The sequence below is a fragment of the Corvus kubaryi genome, unplaced genomic scaffold (genome assembly GCF_017639235.1).
Source record: "Corvus kubaryi isolate FWS band 111438036 unplaced genomic scaffold, C.kubaryi_AGA036_p1.0 132, whole genome shotgun sequence".
Classification (NCBI taxonomy): domain Eukaryota; kingdom Metazoa; phylum Chordata; class Aves; order Passeriformes; family Corvidae; genus Corvus; species Corvus kubaryi.
In genome coordinates, this window is record NW_024580666.1 from 11,495,791 (window position 1) to 11,514,777 (window position 18,987).

General features: G+C 35.9%; 1 protein-coding gene across 5 annotated transcripts in view; it reads right to left on the reverse strand.

The window, feature by feature from the left end:
- Positions 1 to 416: 416 nt before the first annotated feature.
- RTTN (rotatin) overlaps positions 417 to 18,987 on the reverse strand; it is a 79,543-nt gene continuing 60,972 nt past the window's right edge. For 4 of the 5 annotated variants that reach the window (XM_042032455.1, XM_042032447.1, XM_042032436.1 and 1 more), the window contains 9 exons: positions 17,007 to 17,112; positions 13,608 to 13,702; positions 9,875 to 9,952; positions 8,259 to 8,385; positions 6,284 to 6,483; positions 4,182 to 4,449; positions 2,857 to 2,960; positions 2,439 to 2,508; positions 417 to 877 (listed from right to left, as the gene is read on the reverse strand). In XM_042032455.1, the coding sequence (XP_041888389.1) occupies positions 795 to 877; positions 2,439 to 2,508; positions 2,857 to 2,960; positions 4,182 to 4,449; positions 6,284 to 6,483; positions 8,259 to 8,385; positions 9,875 to 9,952; positions 13,608 to 13,702; positions 17,007 to 17,112 (1,131 nt within the window). In that variant the 3' untranslated portion in view covers positions 417 to 794. Of the gene's footprint in view, positions 878 to 2,438; positions 2,509 to 2,856; positions 2,961 to 4,181; positions 4,450 to 6,283; positions 6,484 to 8,258; positions 8,386 to 9,874; positions 9,953 to 13,607; positions 13,703 to 17,006; positions 17,113 to 18,987 lie in introns of those variants that run through there. The other variant, XM_042032462.1, reaches the window with a different exon arrangement.

Here is an 18,987-nt window from a genome sequence, read left to right on the forward strand (position 1 = left end):
GCAGTGCTTGTTCAAAGAAAACACAGGCCCAGATAATATTTGGTGGGGGAGGGAGGGGAGGAATTTGCCCCAAGCTAAAGATTCAAAGTGTTTAGAAACCAACAGCTTTGACTTAAATATTTTCTACATTGTTGCAATGTAACTAAAATGGATGCACAGACCCCATATCCTGAATAAACTATGTTAACATAACTGTCACCTCTAATATCAGCAATTGAGAGCTCTTCTTCAATCGTTAGCGTCTTAAAAAACATGCAGCAATTTGAACTAAAATCTTCAAAACTACAACATACACCCTGCTGCATTTAATGTGTAACACACCACAACTGCCAACATTTTCAGTTCTTGAATCTGAGCATACACTGTGCCCACCTGCAATCTTAAAAATTCCACTTCACTCACAGCAAATGCTGATCTCAGTTAAAAACCCCTTTATTAAGAACAATCCAAACCAGAAATTCTAATACTTTACAATAACAATTTCAATGCATAATTTAAGAAAATTACTTATTTTTCAAATCTTTTCCCCTGTACATTCCTTCTTCTGTGTACATACTTTACATAGTAGCATAATTATAATTTCCCATTGGGATTACAGTACAAATAGTTTGAACCACATATAGCGCAATTTCTTTGGTTCAAAGTCATGAACTCCTTCCTCAAAGGCTTCATAAATTTCTTCCACAGCAGATAGGCTGCTGCCACAGATCTGTGAATCGAAGTGCTTTCTTCAAGTTTCAGGCTCTCACTGAACAAGCTGTTCAATTTCAACATGAGAAGTTGACTGATGACCATTAACAATCAAGAAGCTGCACTATATTCTCTAAGCATTTTACATGGTAGGCATGTAGTTCATTTTCTTCTGGCTGGGGAGAACCTGAAAGGAAAAAGAATCCCAAGATTTGAATTTCTAGTTGATTCTTAATATAAAATTACCAAAGATTGCATCAAATGCCTTGGAAGAATGCATGCTGGTTTACGGCCTTAACCTCTGTATTAATGAGTAGCAAATTAGATATTACTACTTTATGTTGCAAATTCTGTTTTGGTTTTTTCCTTGGGTAGGACAAAGCAGGAAACGTAAAATAACAATAGCCATGTCGAAAAATTCCCCCACATGTACTCAGAAGAACAATATACCATTTTAGCCAATTATCACTGTTAAGTGATCAAAGCTTTACAAGCACAGACTAGTTGAGAACCTTAATGCAGGAATATATTAATGACAATATTGATGACATATTACACAATTGTAAAATGTAACAATTACAGTTGCATAAATCTTTTATACGCCATACTTTGATATGTGTTTATTGAATTAAAAATCAATAGTTCTGGCTGGGACTTCATGTTCTATAGCAGTACACAAATAAATGGCGATTAATGTTACAAGGTGCTAGTATGTAAAAGGTGCATATTTCTACCTTGTTGATTCAACATGGTATTTTGAAAAGTCTCTGACCAGTGGTACTTCTGCTATAAAGAGAAATACAAACTTATCTATTTATTATCAGTATATGAAATGTTGTATTGTTATGTTTAACGATTGATTTAGTATAGGCTGAGTTTGAAATGATAGTACATTCACAAAAATCATGGATTTGGGTGACAACACAGGAAAAATTATCATGAGATGTTCTATTAAAAATACATCTCCTCCTTATTAGGATACCAACAATGGTCAATGTAGACAAAATTTGTGGCAAATCTGTTATGCAAACACTATGGAAACCTGGTATTATAACCCCCTCAATCAATAAACCTATTTGAGTATATCTATAGAACAATTTAATTAATATGAAAGTTCCTTACCTTAAAATGAGTCATTATCACATCCTGTCAAGATTAGACTAACTTGATGTGACCCATTATTAACTACTGAAACTCCAGCTATAGACCAGTGTCTGAACACCTTTAATGCTAAATGTTCTTCAGCTGAACCTATTGTACTGAAGCTATTCAAACAAGTTATGTTCAGTTATTTGAGCAAAAATCTCAAGCTCTCAGAATGTCACTAACTCATGGCACAGTATTTCAATGTTGTAACAATGCTCTGTTCTGATACCTTCTCTACGTAGCTCTGAGGCTGAGCATGGGTAAGCAAAGTCAATGCTAAAAGAATTTTTCTTATCACTAACTTTAGACTTAAAGATTCACAGAACTGTACTGTGAAAAGAAGGATTTTTGTTGCAAGCATGATCAGACCTATGCTTCAAAACCAACCCTGGCAATTACCTAAGGTCTTTACTTAAGGCATTTTTCTCCATCTGTATTTATAAGGTGCCTAACCATAAACCATATTGCTAACTGTGATTTTAGAGACAAAAATATCCTTTCAAAAACTTGTAGCACAACAAAAACTTACTGTAATGATATAAATTGAAATCATTTAATGATGGAAAAATAAAGAATTGGCATTAGGTAGAAGTAATACCTACTTTTCTTCACTAAAGAATAAGCCTCATCTATTCTTCTCCTTATGGATGGATTCTTCAAAGTCACTTTTGCCTGTACACACACAAACACACAAAACACAATGAGCTTTCTTCCCCACATGATCACACTTCAACACCAAAGTTTAGAAAATCACAGTAAGTCATCAGAGCACGAGACACAGGAATTTTTAGAATTAACATGACTGTATCATCATACAGACTTTTATATTAGTCACAAATGACAAAGGACAAGCTGCTTCTTTACCATGTTGTTTAATCTCCCAGCCTCAGCAGCTATGCAATTAAAATAGACCAGAATGACTACTGTAAACTTTATTATTATTTACTTAGAGATTACTGTATTGTTTACAGCATAAAAGTATAACATTACAGTTCTTTCACAGATTTCTCAAATACTAACCTTCTGATAGTTGTGAAGCAAAGCCCAAAGCGAAGCTGCTCCTATTCTCTGAACAGCAGGACTGTTACTTTCCAAACAGGCAGACAGTACTGCAATTGCTTGATCTAATGAGACAAATAAAAAAAAAATGAAACCAAATGCATCTAGAAAATATAATCAAGAGCAATGTAAATATATTTACATGCCTCAGTAGATTGATGCTTGGAGTACACTTATTTTTATGACAAGTACGGGTATGGCAGAGGAATTACAAAAGCTTTATTATCAATTAAATTTCAATATGCTCATAAAATCAGCACAGTACATTGAAAGAAGTGTTAAAAACAATATAGCAAAACAAAAACAAGTAATGCAAAAAAGTTAAGCCACCAGTAATAAAACATGAACATTATGTATAGCCATCAGCTATGCTTAGGGACTGAGTAAGCTGTGAAACTGTTTTACAACTCCCACTAGCCACAATTAGAGCCACATCACGATGGATATTAAGATGTTTCTATTTTCCTTCATACTTATTATGCAGATGATTTGCAACCAATGAGAAATATTTGCCACCCCACTGTAGGTGCCTTAATTTTCTAGCATTGCTCTGAAGCCAGACTCTTCAACTTTGCTTGTTCACCTCACAACAAAAATTCATAGATTATGTAACTGAATAATGTATATTTAATTAAGGCAGTAAATCCACATCTTAGGAAAAATAAAAAGCATGGACACTATGGAAAACCTGCTGAGAAATTATAACAAAGACAGGAGCATTCTCTCCGCAATTAAATGGGGGAAAGAAACATGCCTTCTACAAACAACCATGAAAAAAGTTCTGAGCACATTGTTATATTAAATATATATGCCATGACATAACTTTATCATTATCATAAACATTTTCTGCACATGACAGGACATAGAACAGTTTGTCTCAACATTCATGATTTGCACAAGCTAATAACATTTTGTCCAACTCGAAGATAGGAACTTCAGTTATTTGAAACTGACTGACACAAAAAATCCTTCAATCCTCCCTGAAAAATTAACTTTCATTCCTTTCATTCATAAAGTCTTGCTATATCCAAATGATCTGCCTAACAATGAGTCTTGATTTTCTTTTTAGAACTATTTCTTTGCTTTTCTTTTTATTATGTATTATTGTAATTGTCTCTCTGACAAAATATGTGTTCTGTAATTACTTCTAAAAAAATAATTTTTATAAAAATGCTCTTCTAAAAAACAACACTGAGTTCTTGGTCAGTAACCCGAGCTGCCATGAAAATATAGTCTTCTGGAAGCAACAATATTCTAAGAGAACAATATACCCTTCAGATACTTACCATTACCTAATATCTTTGGTTTATTAGCTGGACTAAAACATATGTTATGTAGAATAAGAAGTGCTAGATGTTGGCTGCTCTTGTGCTTGTATTTACACATTTCAATGATCTGGTCTAAAAACCCATTTATCTTCATGACCATCTGTTGTCCATCTTCTCCAAAAGATATGTTCAGTAGCAGCTTTAGCCAGAGAGTAGACACATTACTAGAATTTTTATTACTTCCTTTTGGTAATGAAAGAGATAAAAAGTTCTGCAGGAAGTTACTCTGTTAGAAGGAAGAAAAAGGGTTTTAGAATTTATAGGATTCCATGGCTTGTTCACTATTGCTTGACCTTCCAACCTACATACTTGACCAAACACTAGTACTACTGTTTAATTTACATATTACAGGCAACCCATTATTATTCAAGGATTTTTGAAAAAAATTACATATGAAATAGAATCTACTGCTTGGTTAAAAAGTTAATATGGTAACATACATTTTCTTCTATAATAATTTATGCAGTGTAGATACACAGAAGTTGATCCAACACAATATATTTCTTTAAAGGATGATTCCCCCCACCACATAAGCTTTTTGCTTTACACTTAGTGTTTCTACCCAAAAATAAGCTAGGAACATTTTAAGTGAATCAATGCACTACTTAGATAATGTATTCTTGATTCCATATTTAGTATTGCATTATATTAGCAAATGTTAAAGGTATCATAGAATGTCTCGAGTTGGAAGTGACTCATAAAAATAAAAAGAAAGGAGGAGTTTCCTACAGCACCACTCCTCCCTTCACTGACAGCCAGAGGAATGTCCTCTATTTTTGTAAGCTTTGAAGAAAAAAAAATGTGCTTTGATATGACATACACTATCTCAGGGTTTGCCTCCACTTTAAGAAGGCTCCGAGAAGGTGAAAATCTGTCTCCCTGTTGCAAGAAGGAGATGTTCTAACATAAATTCCTCTGATGAAAAAGTCCTTGACTAAATATTCCCAGCCTCACCGAATCTTGACAACATATACAAGCATCTGGTTGAAAGCAAGCAACCCAGCAAACAAACTCACTGTAGTTTTCTTCAAGTGAGTATAATATTGGTAATTTAATTTTCACAGAGGGAATTGGTTATTCAGCATTGCTTACAGTTATGAAAGCAGAGCCCAAGACAGAGAAGGAAGACTAAGTACTATCACACTAGAATGCAACTCTGAAGAGACTAAAAGCAAAAACAATTCACAGAATATAACAGCTACTACAGAAGAGATCTCAAACTCTTTGTTTCTATCAAAAAGTTTGAGTATTAGACACTTTGTAACGGTATGACCAGGTTTTACATAATTAGCAGCACAAAAAGATCTATTTTTCCCCTGCATTTCTAATGGGTAATTAGATCCAAGAACAGAACATTATTAATGGAGATCAAAAGAAATTGTTGCAATTATTAAATTACTATAAAATATGATAGAAACAAACACACTTTTTATAATTTCTGTTGTGTTAGCTCATCACATCACACTACAGTTGACTTTCTACATGGTCTGACTTCTTTCCTTAAGGTTCGAATTTATTGAAATGATCAAAGTTTAAGGGAAATAGATTTTTCAAAGAACATGTGATAAAACAGAGTAAGGATCATTCTATATACAAAATATAAAAAGAAAAGACATTACATACAGTTGTGTAATAAGAATAGATTTTTATCTAACATCCAATTACTGACATCTTCCTAAAACTTTTATAAAGGTTATGTTTCACACAGCACACTTAATGATTTATACAATGTTGAATTTCTTGTTCATTCATGTGCAGCTATTTGCTCTACAGCATACTCACTTTCATGATCCACTAGTGATTGCCATCAATGTATATGGGTATTAAAAATGCTACACCCCACTGAAACAGAGAGGTTATAAAAAGCTCTAGCAAAAATTGTCCAGACTATGAATGTAACTGAATTCCACTCTGCTCTTAGGGAACAGTAACACAGCTGAGAAGACACAATGGATTTGACTCCCACAGAAGCATTTCTATACGATCACAGGATACTCCATACTAAAATATGAGGTTTATTAAAAAGAAAACTGCTAAAATAAAGATTACCATCTACTTACCTTCTGAATAATGCCTTTACAGTCATGAGACAGAGCAAGGTTAGATATTAGACAAAAGACCACCTGCTGAACTGGGCTGTTATCATTTGACACATGGGAAGCCAATTTCAAGATGTTATGCATTAATGAATTGCCAGCTGCACTTCGTGCAGACGGAAGTAATGATTGTCCACCACTGGCCCAACAAAGTGAAGCACAACCTTAAAGCAATGAGACATTTATCATATTAGAAATGCAGATGTGTATTTAAAAGAAAAACGTACAGAAAGAGCAGTGCCACTGCTCAAACAATGAGATGGAACTTTTGAAAAGATTTATTAGGTATCTTTTCTTTCAACCACAATGAAGTCAATGGGACATGCTTTGAATAGAAATGTGCCTGAATGTGGCAGTTTACTGGAATAGGCATCTACTGTTCTATTGTTCTAAAATGTAAGAGGCGATTCTGCTGTTAAATAGAAGCCATTGCTCCATCTCAGAAAGTCTCCTTAAAAACCAGAACATATATCTAATTATACAATTATTTGGCAGTTGAATCTGAAGGGATCCTCTGAAACTGGTTCACAAAATGAGGTCTCTGTATAACCTGAAAGGATTAATATAAGTTTCTTAGAATATTTTTTCGAGAAATATAAGCACTGTCTGCAGCTGTCATTTACACTGTACAACAGAAGAATGCACGATCCCGTGCTACAGAGCTGTAAGTTTAAATTAACACAGCAGCAGGGGACAACTATGTTACCAACCTAATCTAGATACATGCCTTCTGCACAAATACAGATATATGTCTTTTTTTAGTGGCACTGGCCATCAGCAACAACAGTTAATTTCCTACCTGGCAAAAGTAAACAAAAATGAGACACTGTTTAACTGTAACTAATATTTACATGCATATCTCTGACTACACTGAAGAGGAATGGTTAACCAGTTCAGAGTAGGTAAATTTGGGTAAATAAGGTAAATGAGGTAAATAAGCCAGCTACTCCGAACAGAAAGAAAAAACATGATTGATCAGACAGCTCTTGCTCTTATTAGCAAGGAAAATAAAAATGCAGCCTAGAGTCACTCAGAGTTAAAAAACAAGAAAGACCATCAGAACTTCACCCTGATTTCTCGCACATGGACAGGACACTATATTTTTATTTTATACTCTGTAGCTGACTAATACACATCTTTCTTTGGCGCATACTGAAAAAAAATTCTTTATGAAAACAAGCCATTGCAAGCTCATTTAAGGTCTGGAGACATTAGCTTAAAAAAAGAGTCATATTTTAACCATATTAACTCTTTTATGGTATCTTGACAGGGAGAAAGGAACAGACACTTTTGTGTCTCTTCAAGCCACTTGCAAATTATTATTTATGATTTGCTAAATTTAAATAACCAGGATAGGGAATGAGACAAATCCATGCTAGAAAAAAGTTCAGGCTCCTAGTAGTGGGGATAATTACCAATGGAAATAAAAGGTTTGCTCAAATGAAAAGGAGATTCCTTATGAAAAATAAACAAATGCAAGCTGCTGACTCCAAGGCATAAATAAATTGAAGAAATTTAATATAAAATTGAATTTGATTGACTATTTCAAAACCAGAATGTTCTCAATAAGGACTGAAGTACAACCCATATAAAGTACTGATGCACTGTTCTCCATTAAAGAATTCCTAGAATAGTACTTCTGTAATATACTACTCAGCTTGGCAGGACATTCAGTGTAACCTTCAAACATAATGGTTTGAATTAAATGCTATTTAAACCTTTAGTACAATTGTACTTTTGCTAAATCCAACAGTTTGAAACCAGATCTGAACAAAATCTTGAATGTATTAAAATCAAAACTCTTGATAGACTTTGATGGGCCAGAGCTTTTACACTTTCCTCTTATGGTAGCAATAAACATTCTTTTTTTTCCCTTTATTGTGCTTTTCTGTCTGAATTTTTCTGGTAAAATATTTTGATGTATTCCACCACAGAGTACCTGCAGGATAGTTTGCAGTGTAGACGCAAAGCAAATGCAGAGCTATTTGCATTGAGGAGTCATCTGCTAAAAACCACGGCCATAGAGAATGCAGAACAGGAACAAGATGAGTTTTGAGTACTGCCATCTACAACAACATAAGGAAGAATTTAAAATGTTATCAATACTTTGAAAATGAAATACAGAGTGAGAAAAACATATTTTTATCTTATGTCTTATCTTATGGTTTAAAGACTGTATGGAGAACTGACACCATGATTTCAACCACCAATGAATTTAACTCTATGCCAGTCAAAAACAGCGCCATATCTTAATTACTGAAAGACATGCAAACAAAAGTAAAGATTTATTCATTCCAACTGTTCTTGTTCAAGAGCTCTCTATTCTAAAGTCTTATTCAACTCCTTCTAAAGTAATTACTGGAACTCAAAAAGCATGGAAATACAAGAGTGCAGTTTTATACAGAGCAAATGATAGAAATCTTCAGTTATCAACGCAAACTCTTTCAATCCTCCAAGCAATTGTTCCTGCAGATCCTGATCAAAACAAGAAAAACATTCCACAACAATCTTAGCTGAGATTATGGCACAACCAAGTTATGGGGACTTCAGGGATAATCAGATGGCTTATTCAGCCCCAAGTGTTCTGCATACAAAAAGAATGCTAATACATGCCCTGGAAAAGGGGTACTCCTGGAAAGTCAGGAAATCTTGTGGTTCCACCAATGTGTTTGCTAAAAGCAGCCCAAGTTGTATAAATAGCACAAGTAACACAATGCCAAGAAAAATTAAGCTGTGAAAGAGAAAGTGGAAATAAATGTGTGAATGGTATCAGCAATAAGAAAGAGGAAGAGCAGTGATCAGAAAGAAGGAACACAGGAAAAAGTGAAAACAAGAAATGCAGTATTTTCGCCATTAAAAAAACAGGCAGAATTGAAGTTGAAAAGAAACTGAAAAGAACAGAGAAAAAACCAAGAATGAAATGAAAAGAAGAAATTCAAGACTTTGAGCAAGAAAAATGATTTTGTAAAAAATGGAGGTGAAAACAAAATTGTGTTTTGGAGGATTAGTACAATTTAACTCAGATAAAGAAAAAATAAATAGAAAAGTATTATTTATGCTTTGGTTAACATCACAAACATTAACAAACATGTTTGTTTGGGTTTGCTTGTTTGGTTGGGGTGGTTTTGGGGTTTTCTTGTCTTTCAGAAAGGGAAAAGAAGTAAGTAGAGAGGAATAAGGAGAAGAAACCACTTTCTAAGATCTCAGGTGTATCTCTGTGCGCCTTTCTGGTGGCCCCATACTTTTGTCCACACCCATTTTTCATATTATATACTTTGAAAATTAGAATTATTGACTTACTCAAAGCAGAAGTGGATACAAAAGATAACAGCCATCTGGAGCCATTGGGAGATGATGTTTCCCTAAGAACACTGAGTTCCCAATACATGTATGAAATATTCTTAGGAAGTGGGAATAATAATGAAATTTGAAGTATTTCTTGCCATTATTATCAAACTTAAATTTAGCCAATCTAAAATTAACTTCGAAGTAGAAAAAAAAAGTATCTTTCAGTAGCTGAATGAGCTCACATTACTTCAGTATAAGAATACTTACTTTGCATTCTTCATTTTGAAAGAGGCAGTTTCTAAGGAGCTGCATAGAACACCTTAACTCCTTAATAAGGTTATCCTCCTATCCAGAGAAAAATAATTGAAGATCATCAACATAAGACCAGAATGAATTTTTTCCAAGGAGGAAAGATTTCAAAAGAAGAAGTGCAAATCTAAGGAAGGTATCAACATTTGGGTCACATCTCCTCAACAGTTTTCTTCTGATTTCAGGTAGAATTCATCTCAGTTAGCTTCAAGCATGTTTACTAAAGATATTTGTAACTAGTAACTTATCACTCTTATCTCTCTTTATAACCCACGGATACTATTTCTAGGGGCACCAATCTGACCAAATGCAGAGATCTGTAGTACTGAGCTCCATTTTTCTTACAACTACTAAAGAATGGGTAGGAACTTTCTGAGTATTTGTCCCATCCTAAAGCACACATCTCAAACAAGTCAAACGAATTGCTCCCTGGAAGCATTTATTTTCCTTCCTTGGATAAAAACAAGGTGAAATTAGCTCTGAGTTTCATACCCTGAGATGAGCTCAGTTGGTTGGAGCATGGTGCTAATAATGCCAAGGTTGTGAGTTTGACCTCTATATGGACCATTCTCTTAAGAACTGGACTTGATGATCCTGCAGAGTCCATTCCAACTCAGACTATTCTGTGATCTCTACAGGTGGTCAGACCAATCCATCGTCTATTCCCAGGGTATTCATTTCCTATCCTTAACAATAAATATAGAAGCTATAAATAACTTCCAACCTGGTAAGAATATTACAAAAATAAATACAGACCTTTGGACGGTGAGGTGCTACATTGAGATTCAAGTCACAAGTAAACAAAAAATCTATCTTCATGACAGAGCTGTGACACTACAGGGTAGGGATGGCTGATCTAACTCCTATAAGGGTGACACACTAAACCACTTCTGAAAGACAACGAAATTCCAACAAGCTTGTTCACCACAGGAGACTATTTCTGTCTTATCAAACATAAAGGGACAAAAATGTAAAATAGGATTCATACCTAATCTCAGACAAGGTGAGGAAACAATGTGTGCTTATAAATCATAATGTGCTTATATATCATAAATCATATATTTGATGACATTTAGAGATGAAGTAACAATCTACTGCAAAAAGGTTCATGAAAGCTAGGTGTAGTAGATCAGGAAGAAACATACAAGTCATTTTTACAACTACATTTTATAACTGGTTTGTCTCACTTTTAGCCAAATAAAATGCTATTGCTAAGACAAGAGTCTTAAGACAAAACAAGAGCTCTTTCAAGGAACTCTGTAAGTATGAATTTAGTTAATAAGTAAAATAGCATTAAAATGACACAAGCTACAAGTCATATGTAATGTATAAACTTCTAGGAGGTTGAAAAAGTTATGGATTGCATTGATAGCCCTGTTTCTATTTTTTTTTTTTTTTTTAGGATATCTTGATTTTTACTAAGATACTATTTTGACGTGTTTTTCTGAAAGCCTGGCTACTTGTAAATACTTTTCATGCTCTTTATTAGCACCACACTAATTATTATCAAAGAAAAGGAATATCAAGTAAAACACATCAGTTGCAGAATGAAGCTAGGTCAAACACATTTCTCCAAACAATTAAAAAAAAAGAGGCAGAAAAAGGGAAAAAGAAAAGAAGCTGCCATAGCTTTCCTTTGAGAGTTATGGTTGAAGTGGGCGAAGGGGGCGGTTTTGTGAATGATCAGCTAAATCTACTACGAAAGCAATGTCTCAGTGTCCCCCACATGAAACTGTCATTGTGTACCACGTATGATGAACAGCACACTTACATATGATGCAGCAACCTACAGTCCCAGCTCAGCAAAGAAATCTGCCACAAAGTCTTTTGCAAATCTTTCAAAGAATTTTCAGTTAAACATAATCAGTTTTCTGAACTTTCTCAGAGGCCCCTTTCCTCCAACTTCTTTCAAGTTTTAAATTCCTCCTCAACCCAAAAACTACAAAGAACCAGCTGACTTCAACCTTACAGAACATATCCAGGGCAGGACACCTTTCAGCCTCCAAGCATTGAAATGGAAAATGAATGTGTTTAGGAGATCTCAACAAAAAATATGACAGTCTTCAAATGTCAGGGTCAAACTCAAATTTTTTTAAGAGCTCATTGTTATAAAACAGAGTTCCATACTCTCACAAATCAAGGGTAATGTCTGTACCAAAACCTCAGAGAAAAATACTGTTTTGCTGAAACAATGCAGAAATGCCCTACAGGAAGATGTTTTCTGCAATTTCTGCTTTATGTGGGAGTGGACAAGATATCAAACTTGACAGCAGAGGTTACTGCCTGTATTTTATTAATTCTCTTAGACGAAAGTGGTAGAAAACAAGCAGATTGCAACACAAATCTTATGAAACTGTTGTATGATGGTAAGACATAATTTATATCTAAATGTGGTAAAGAAGATTTGGGTGACATGAGAGTCTGGAAGAACTGGAAGGGAGGTTGAAATAAAAAAGGCTAAATAAATAAATTGTGACTGGAGAGAAGAAACTGAGAGTGCAGGGAGTGGAAGGACCCCAAGTACGAGGTTAAAAAAACCCCAAAACTGACAGGAAGTTAAAAAAACAGGGACAGCTGAGTCTGATGACAAGAAACTGAGATGTCCAGACCAAGTTTGAAGGAGACCAGAAAAAAAAAAATAGAACTTAAAGCCAGATAATAGGAGAGTAAAAAAACTGTGATTTACATGCATAAGCAGACTGGAACTGGTTTTGGGATGGGAGGGAGATTGACTGATACAGGAATAGACAAAATCAAAACAGCTGGTTGAATGACACTGAAAAAAAACAACTTAAGAAAAACAAAAAATATTATTGTGGAAACAAGATGGAAAAAATTAGTTGGATTAGATAGGGCCATGAAGTCAAGACTGAAAGTCCAACTAAGTTTGAAAACAGTACTCTGATAATGCTATAAGACAAAATATCATAAATTACAAGCATAACAGATTACTAAAGGATGAGATGTGTACGTGAGTGAATGTCTGAAAGTGAATTCTGAACTCTCAATCAGAAGCCTGCTATTTGCTGCTTTCAGCCAGGATGGACTAGTTGCTAATTCTGATAACCTGGACTAAAAGTGGGAAGTCCTGAATCCTCCAATTAATGAAAAGACATCAGACAGAACCAGTAATTCAGAGGCTGATCATGTGCTGTACTTAGCATGTAGACTATTGGGTTTAGGCAAACAGAAGCTTGGAGTTCTGGAAAGAAAAGTTAGTGGCAAAAAGGTTTCCTGAAAAGAGATGGTCCCTGACAGAAAAAAACAGGCCCAAAAGAAGAATGTGAAGATCTTGGCTGGAGGAACAACCTGGCAAATGGGAGAAGATCCTGAGGACCAGAGAGATGCATGGAGAAAAACACCAGGACATGTCCAGGGGCTTTGTCCAGTGAACACCAAGACTGAGAAGCTGCAAAGTATGAACTGATGTGATTTTCTGCCTGACATTGGAAAAGGTAGCTGAGACCTAGTGAGACCTCTGGGTGGGAGAGCATGTGAGATAAGTAAGTTGGTAAAAGCTCTAAAATCATTGAATCTTACAAAAGCTCCAGTATCTGGATCCACTACAAGTTGTCATTTACTTTGTCTCATTCATGACAGATACGAGCAGTATCTGCCTCAAGACAGCAAACAAACAAAAAGATAGCTGGGAAGTGCCTTATGCTATCAATGTTTTGGTTTTTATAGCTACCTTTTTTCTCTGTGCTTTCCCAGGCTTTAGGGAAACCAAATTCAGCTGCGCGTGAATGTGCTTCATGTTTTCTATACAGCTGTCTATCAGGTCAGCTGAAAGACAAAAACCAGTAACACTTTATAATTACATTCACAATCAAAAATACTTTATTAAAAAACAAAATACCTTTCTGGCAATGCTCTTGTTATCTTCTTGATATCAGGAAATAACAAATGGTTTCTGAGATGAAGTGCCATCTAGTTGAATGCTCTCAAGAAGCAAGAATACATTTGAGTCCTCTTGCAACAAAGTCCCATGAGAGGAATGCCCAAAGAGAGGACTGGTAAGATTGAGAGGGGAAGATGATCTGGGTGGAGAGGATAACAACTCATAATTCTTCAGGATATCTTCAACAATGCTGCTTAGAAGCGTGAAACTTCAAGAGGTTATCCATTTATATTACCCAATCTTTCCCTAAGAACAGCCAATTTGCTGCATCCATGGTGAGACAAAGGAAAGGAACGATTCACATGACTTAAAAGTGCAAAATGTTGAGTTAGGCTCTTTTCTTTGGATCTAGAGTCTTTAAGTCACTATAAGGTGATGGAGTGACTACGTAAGCAGATAAGGTAAGAGCTACAGATATCATCTGTCTGGACTTCTGTAAGGGTTTTGACGTGGTCCTCTACAACATCCTTCCAAATTGGAGAGTTATGTAATTGACAGGTCGACTGGATGGTGGATGAGGAATTGGTTAGATGGTCACACCTAGAGGGTAGCAGTCAATGGATGAATATCCAGATGGACACTGGTGACAAGTGGTGTCCCTCAGGGATCCATATTGGGACCAGTACTGTTTAATGTCTTCATCAATAACATACTGGGATGGAGTGCACCCACAGCAAGTTTGCAGGTGACACCAAACTGAGCAGTGCAATTGACAAGCCTGAGGTATTGGATGCCACCCAGAGGGACCGGGACAAGCTCAAGGTCCAGATGGACCTCATGATGTTCAACAAGGTCACGTGCAAGGTGCTGCACTAGGGTTGGGGCAATCCTGGGGGATAAAAGGATTGAGAACAGCTCTGTCAAGATGTAATTAGGGTGCTGGTGAATGAAAGGCTGGACATGGCCTGGCAATGTGCACTCACTGTCTAGAACAGGCCAAGTGCATCATGGACTACATCCAAAGCAGTGTGGCCAGCAGGAGGGAGGAGATTCTGCCCTCTGCTCTGCTCTGGTGAGACCCCACCTGGAGCACTGCATCCAGCTCTGGGGTCCTCAGCACAGAAAAGACCTGTTGGAGCAAGTCCAGAGGCAGATCACAGTAATACTGAGAGGGATCTAATACATCTGTGAGGACAGGCTGAGAGAGTTGGGATTGTTCAGCCTGGAGAAGAGAATGCTTCAGGAAGACCTGGTTGCAGCCTTCCACTTAAAAGGAGCTCAAGAAAGACGGGGACAAATTTTCCAGCAGGACCTACTGCAATAGGACAAGGGGTAATGGTTTTAAACTAAAAGAGGACAAATTCAGACTAGATATGAGGAAGAAATTTTTTACACTGGAACACGTTGTCCAGAGAGGTGGTGGATCCCCCACCCCTGGAAACATCTAAAGTCAGGTTGGATAGGGCTCTGAGTGACCTGATGAAGTTGTCCCTGATTATTGCAGGGGGGGTAGCCTTTAGGCTAAAGGTTTAAAGGCCCGTTCCAATGCATTCTATGATTCCATGATAATGGGATAATACAAGTTGGAAGAGGCCTCCAGAGGTCATATACCCAACCTCCTGCTCAAAGCAGAGTAAGCCCTAAGCAGGCAGAGTTTGCCTGTAGCTTTATCCAGCTGGGTCTTGAGAATGTCCAAAGACAGAGGCAGCACACTATGTCTGACGCTGCTTTACTGCCTTCGAAGAGTAAATGTTTATTTACAGGCAGTTTGACTCTCATGTTTCAATTTATGCCCATTATTTTCCACCCTCCTATACCATGCACTGCTGTAACAAACCTGTCACTGATTTCTTCAAAATCTCGTAGGTACAAGAAGACTTGTCCTCCCAAAACCTGCTTTTCTTCAGGTTGAACATAAGTCAGTTCCCTTGGCCCCTTCTCAAAGGACAAGTGAACATAACCACCCTTATGGCCCTCTGGTGAACTTGCTCCAGTTTGTTGACATTTTCTGTACTGGGCAAAAACTGGATGCACTAGTCTAGATTTAGTCTAACAAGTGGTAACTAGAGGAAAGAATCTTTTCCCCGTGATCTAATGGCTGTGTTCCTGTTAATACAGCCCAGGATGCTGTTAGTCTTCTCACATTCAGCTTGCTGCCTACCAGGCCCTTTTCAGCTCTCCAGTCAGCCTCTACTGCTATAAGGGCTTGTACCTTTTGCGGTGCAGGACTTTGCATTTTTAATTTAAAGCAGTCCTTAAGAGCTGAACAGGTGATATTAGAGCCACAGGTGTCTTTAGAACACTGCTTTGAATCCAAGAAGTCCTCTTCCTCTTTTCTAAGATCTGTGTTGCACAACAAGGATGACTTGAAAGCTGCTCTAGCACAGAATGATGCACTTCCTGCAGTGGAAGTGCCTTCACAGGAAGCAAGATCTTAGACGATCTAGTAGGTCATCAACAGAAGAACAGAAGAAGGGCTGAGTACCGAACCAATACACTGGGAAAGAATAGAAAGCATAAGACTTGAAGGTGAGTTTTCTCCTACTATAGAGATCAGACACTGGGCAGATCTGTCTAAGCTATCTATTTCAGTGTAGTGTAGGTTTAAAAAGTGGAAAAAACAACTGAGAGATGTAAGTTACAGGAAAGCACCCAAGACAAAGTGCACTTGGACTGATCAAAAGGTATGAAATGCATGATACGTGAGAAATGCAAACTCACCACTCTCCCCTGTGTTCTAGAGGGCACAAAAAGCCTTTGATTAGAAGTTGGTTTACTACTGTAAAGGGAAGAAGATCTTACTTAAACTGGAAAATGGGACCGAAGAAACAGAGTCAGGGAAGAACAAAGCTGAGAAAAAGAATTCTCTTGTCCAGGTACAGCCAGAACTGAAAACACAGGGCATACTTTCACCTACAAAAGTATTGGAAGATACTGCCAGTGAAAAACCTCCAGTTTCTAATGGATGAATATGCCTTTAGTAGTAAAAGCTAACAGGTCTCCTCTTACTCCAACACAGAGCTGTCACTTCACCACAGGGTTTTAAACTGGCTACAACATAATATTTCATCTGCAGTGGAAAACTTTCGTTATTAATAAGATTTCTTAGTGAAAATCTGAAAAAAGCCCTGCCACTGAAACCCAGGTCTTCTGCTTGGAAAAAAAAAAATTACAATTTAAAGGTAATATGTGAAACACCTGCAAGCATTTGATTCATAAATCATTTAATGTACATTTTGAAATGCTCACCTTTCAAAGCACATTTCTGGGCATTTTTACTGACAGCTAACAGAGACAGCAGTGCATTTGTAGCAACTTCTTTCAGCACATCCTTTGAAGATTTTCTTTCACAGACCTAAAAAAATGCAATTTTCATTTCAGTAATGAAAAAGTGATCATATTAAAAGTAGTATTCATAGCTATAAATAGAGTCTATATTTTCATTTGGATGATTTATCACTGTATTCCTATATAGATTTCTCCCTCTCTATATTCATGTTTATAGTCAGTCTGCATTAAAGTGTTTCATTATTTTTTGTAACTAATTTTATTTTTTAAATTAAATCTTTCTCCTTTTGCTCATAATCCCACTCCTCTTACTCTTTTCTTAACATTCTACATTTCTAAGGCCTAGATTCCAAATCCTGGAATTCCATACTTTTCCTAATATTCAGGAATAGGCTTGGTATTGCAGATAATTTGCTCCTTCAACACAATGATGATGAAGAGACATTAAATATAGTGAAATTCCATTAAAAAAAAAATCACTGGTAATTATTTTAGATACTCTTCTAACCAGTGAAAAACGGTAGCTTGTCTTATTTTTGTGAGGCCTTTGTGAGCATCACCACATTTCTAATAACCTAAGTATAATCTCTGTGCTTTCAAAGGAATATTTATTTGGAGTCATATAACAAGATAATTGAAAGACAAAGAGCAGTCTGTGCTTCAAAGATTATCCACTAGAGAGTTTTGTCTATCTAGCAATTTTCCCTAAAATACCATGCCAGTTCTGACATCCAGAATAACAGAAAACAGCATCCATTGAAATCACAAAAATTTAGGAAAATAAGAACAGTTGCTGGATCACAGTAAAAAGAAAAACATATTTTAAAGTTAGCCAAAAATACAACATCTTAAGAAAATCTTAATACTTTAGACAGAAATCTCAGGAGTACCCATCCATGGGACCTCAGAGATTTTAACTCTACATACACCATATATTAATGGCCTAAAAATTTTTTCAAATTTTCATATGCAATAAAATATTGATGTACGCTCTAAGGTCATCATTTATTGAAGTGTTCACTGTAACCAGTAGTGAAAAGGTCAAGGAATAAGGACTACTAAGTTAATAACTAGACAAAATCCCAACACCTCATTGATAAAGACAACTGGCACCAAATCAAATCACCGAAGCATGGACTGCGTTCTGTGTTTATAATCAACAAAAAAGAAATTTACATTTAGACTACAACTGTTTTTATTAGATCTGGTGTGGTATCTCAAATCTAACAGCAACACATGAATGTTCGAAGTAAATTAACTGGTTTTCTGTGATGGTTTCATTTCAAATTAAAGAATTTAGATGTTTGAACACTTAAAAGTATAGAAAGCTTAAAGTTTAAACTAATTTACACAAGCCAGGAAAGAAAAAATTGTTGCGTTCCAGCAATCCTGCATAGCCTAAGATGTGGGTTTTGTGATTTATCTACTCAAAGGCTTTTGCCCTATTAAATTGCTAGTTGTTTCTACTTTTTCTTAACATTCATGGAATATTTTAGTAATAAAAACCATATTTCCCTATCAACCTCTTGGGTATTTTCCTGTAAGTATTATGTGGCAGACTAGAACTGATCCAATAAATAAAGTGAGTTGTCCTATACCTGTATCTTTTTCCAAAGTTTTAATTTCATCTTACTATTTTCTAAATTTTATCATCTTGAACACTAGCAAAATTTCATTCTTTCTTGAAGTATGCTCTTTTATGCATTTTTTCTTACTCTGCAATCAAGAATTACAGTTCACAGTAAAAAAAGAAAATTTACGTCAAGCACAGGGGACACAAGTAATTAAGAATTAATTAATGATTAACTACTGGTTGAACAGGAAAAACTCTATAAATTTATAATGCCGTGTGCCAACAGATTCTATAGTTTTAAAGTACTATAAAAGCATTAAAATCAGAACAGACACTTTATTCCTTTTTGAAATTATGCTGTACAATAAA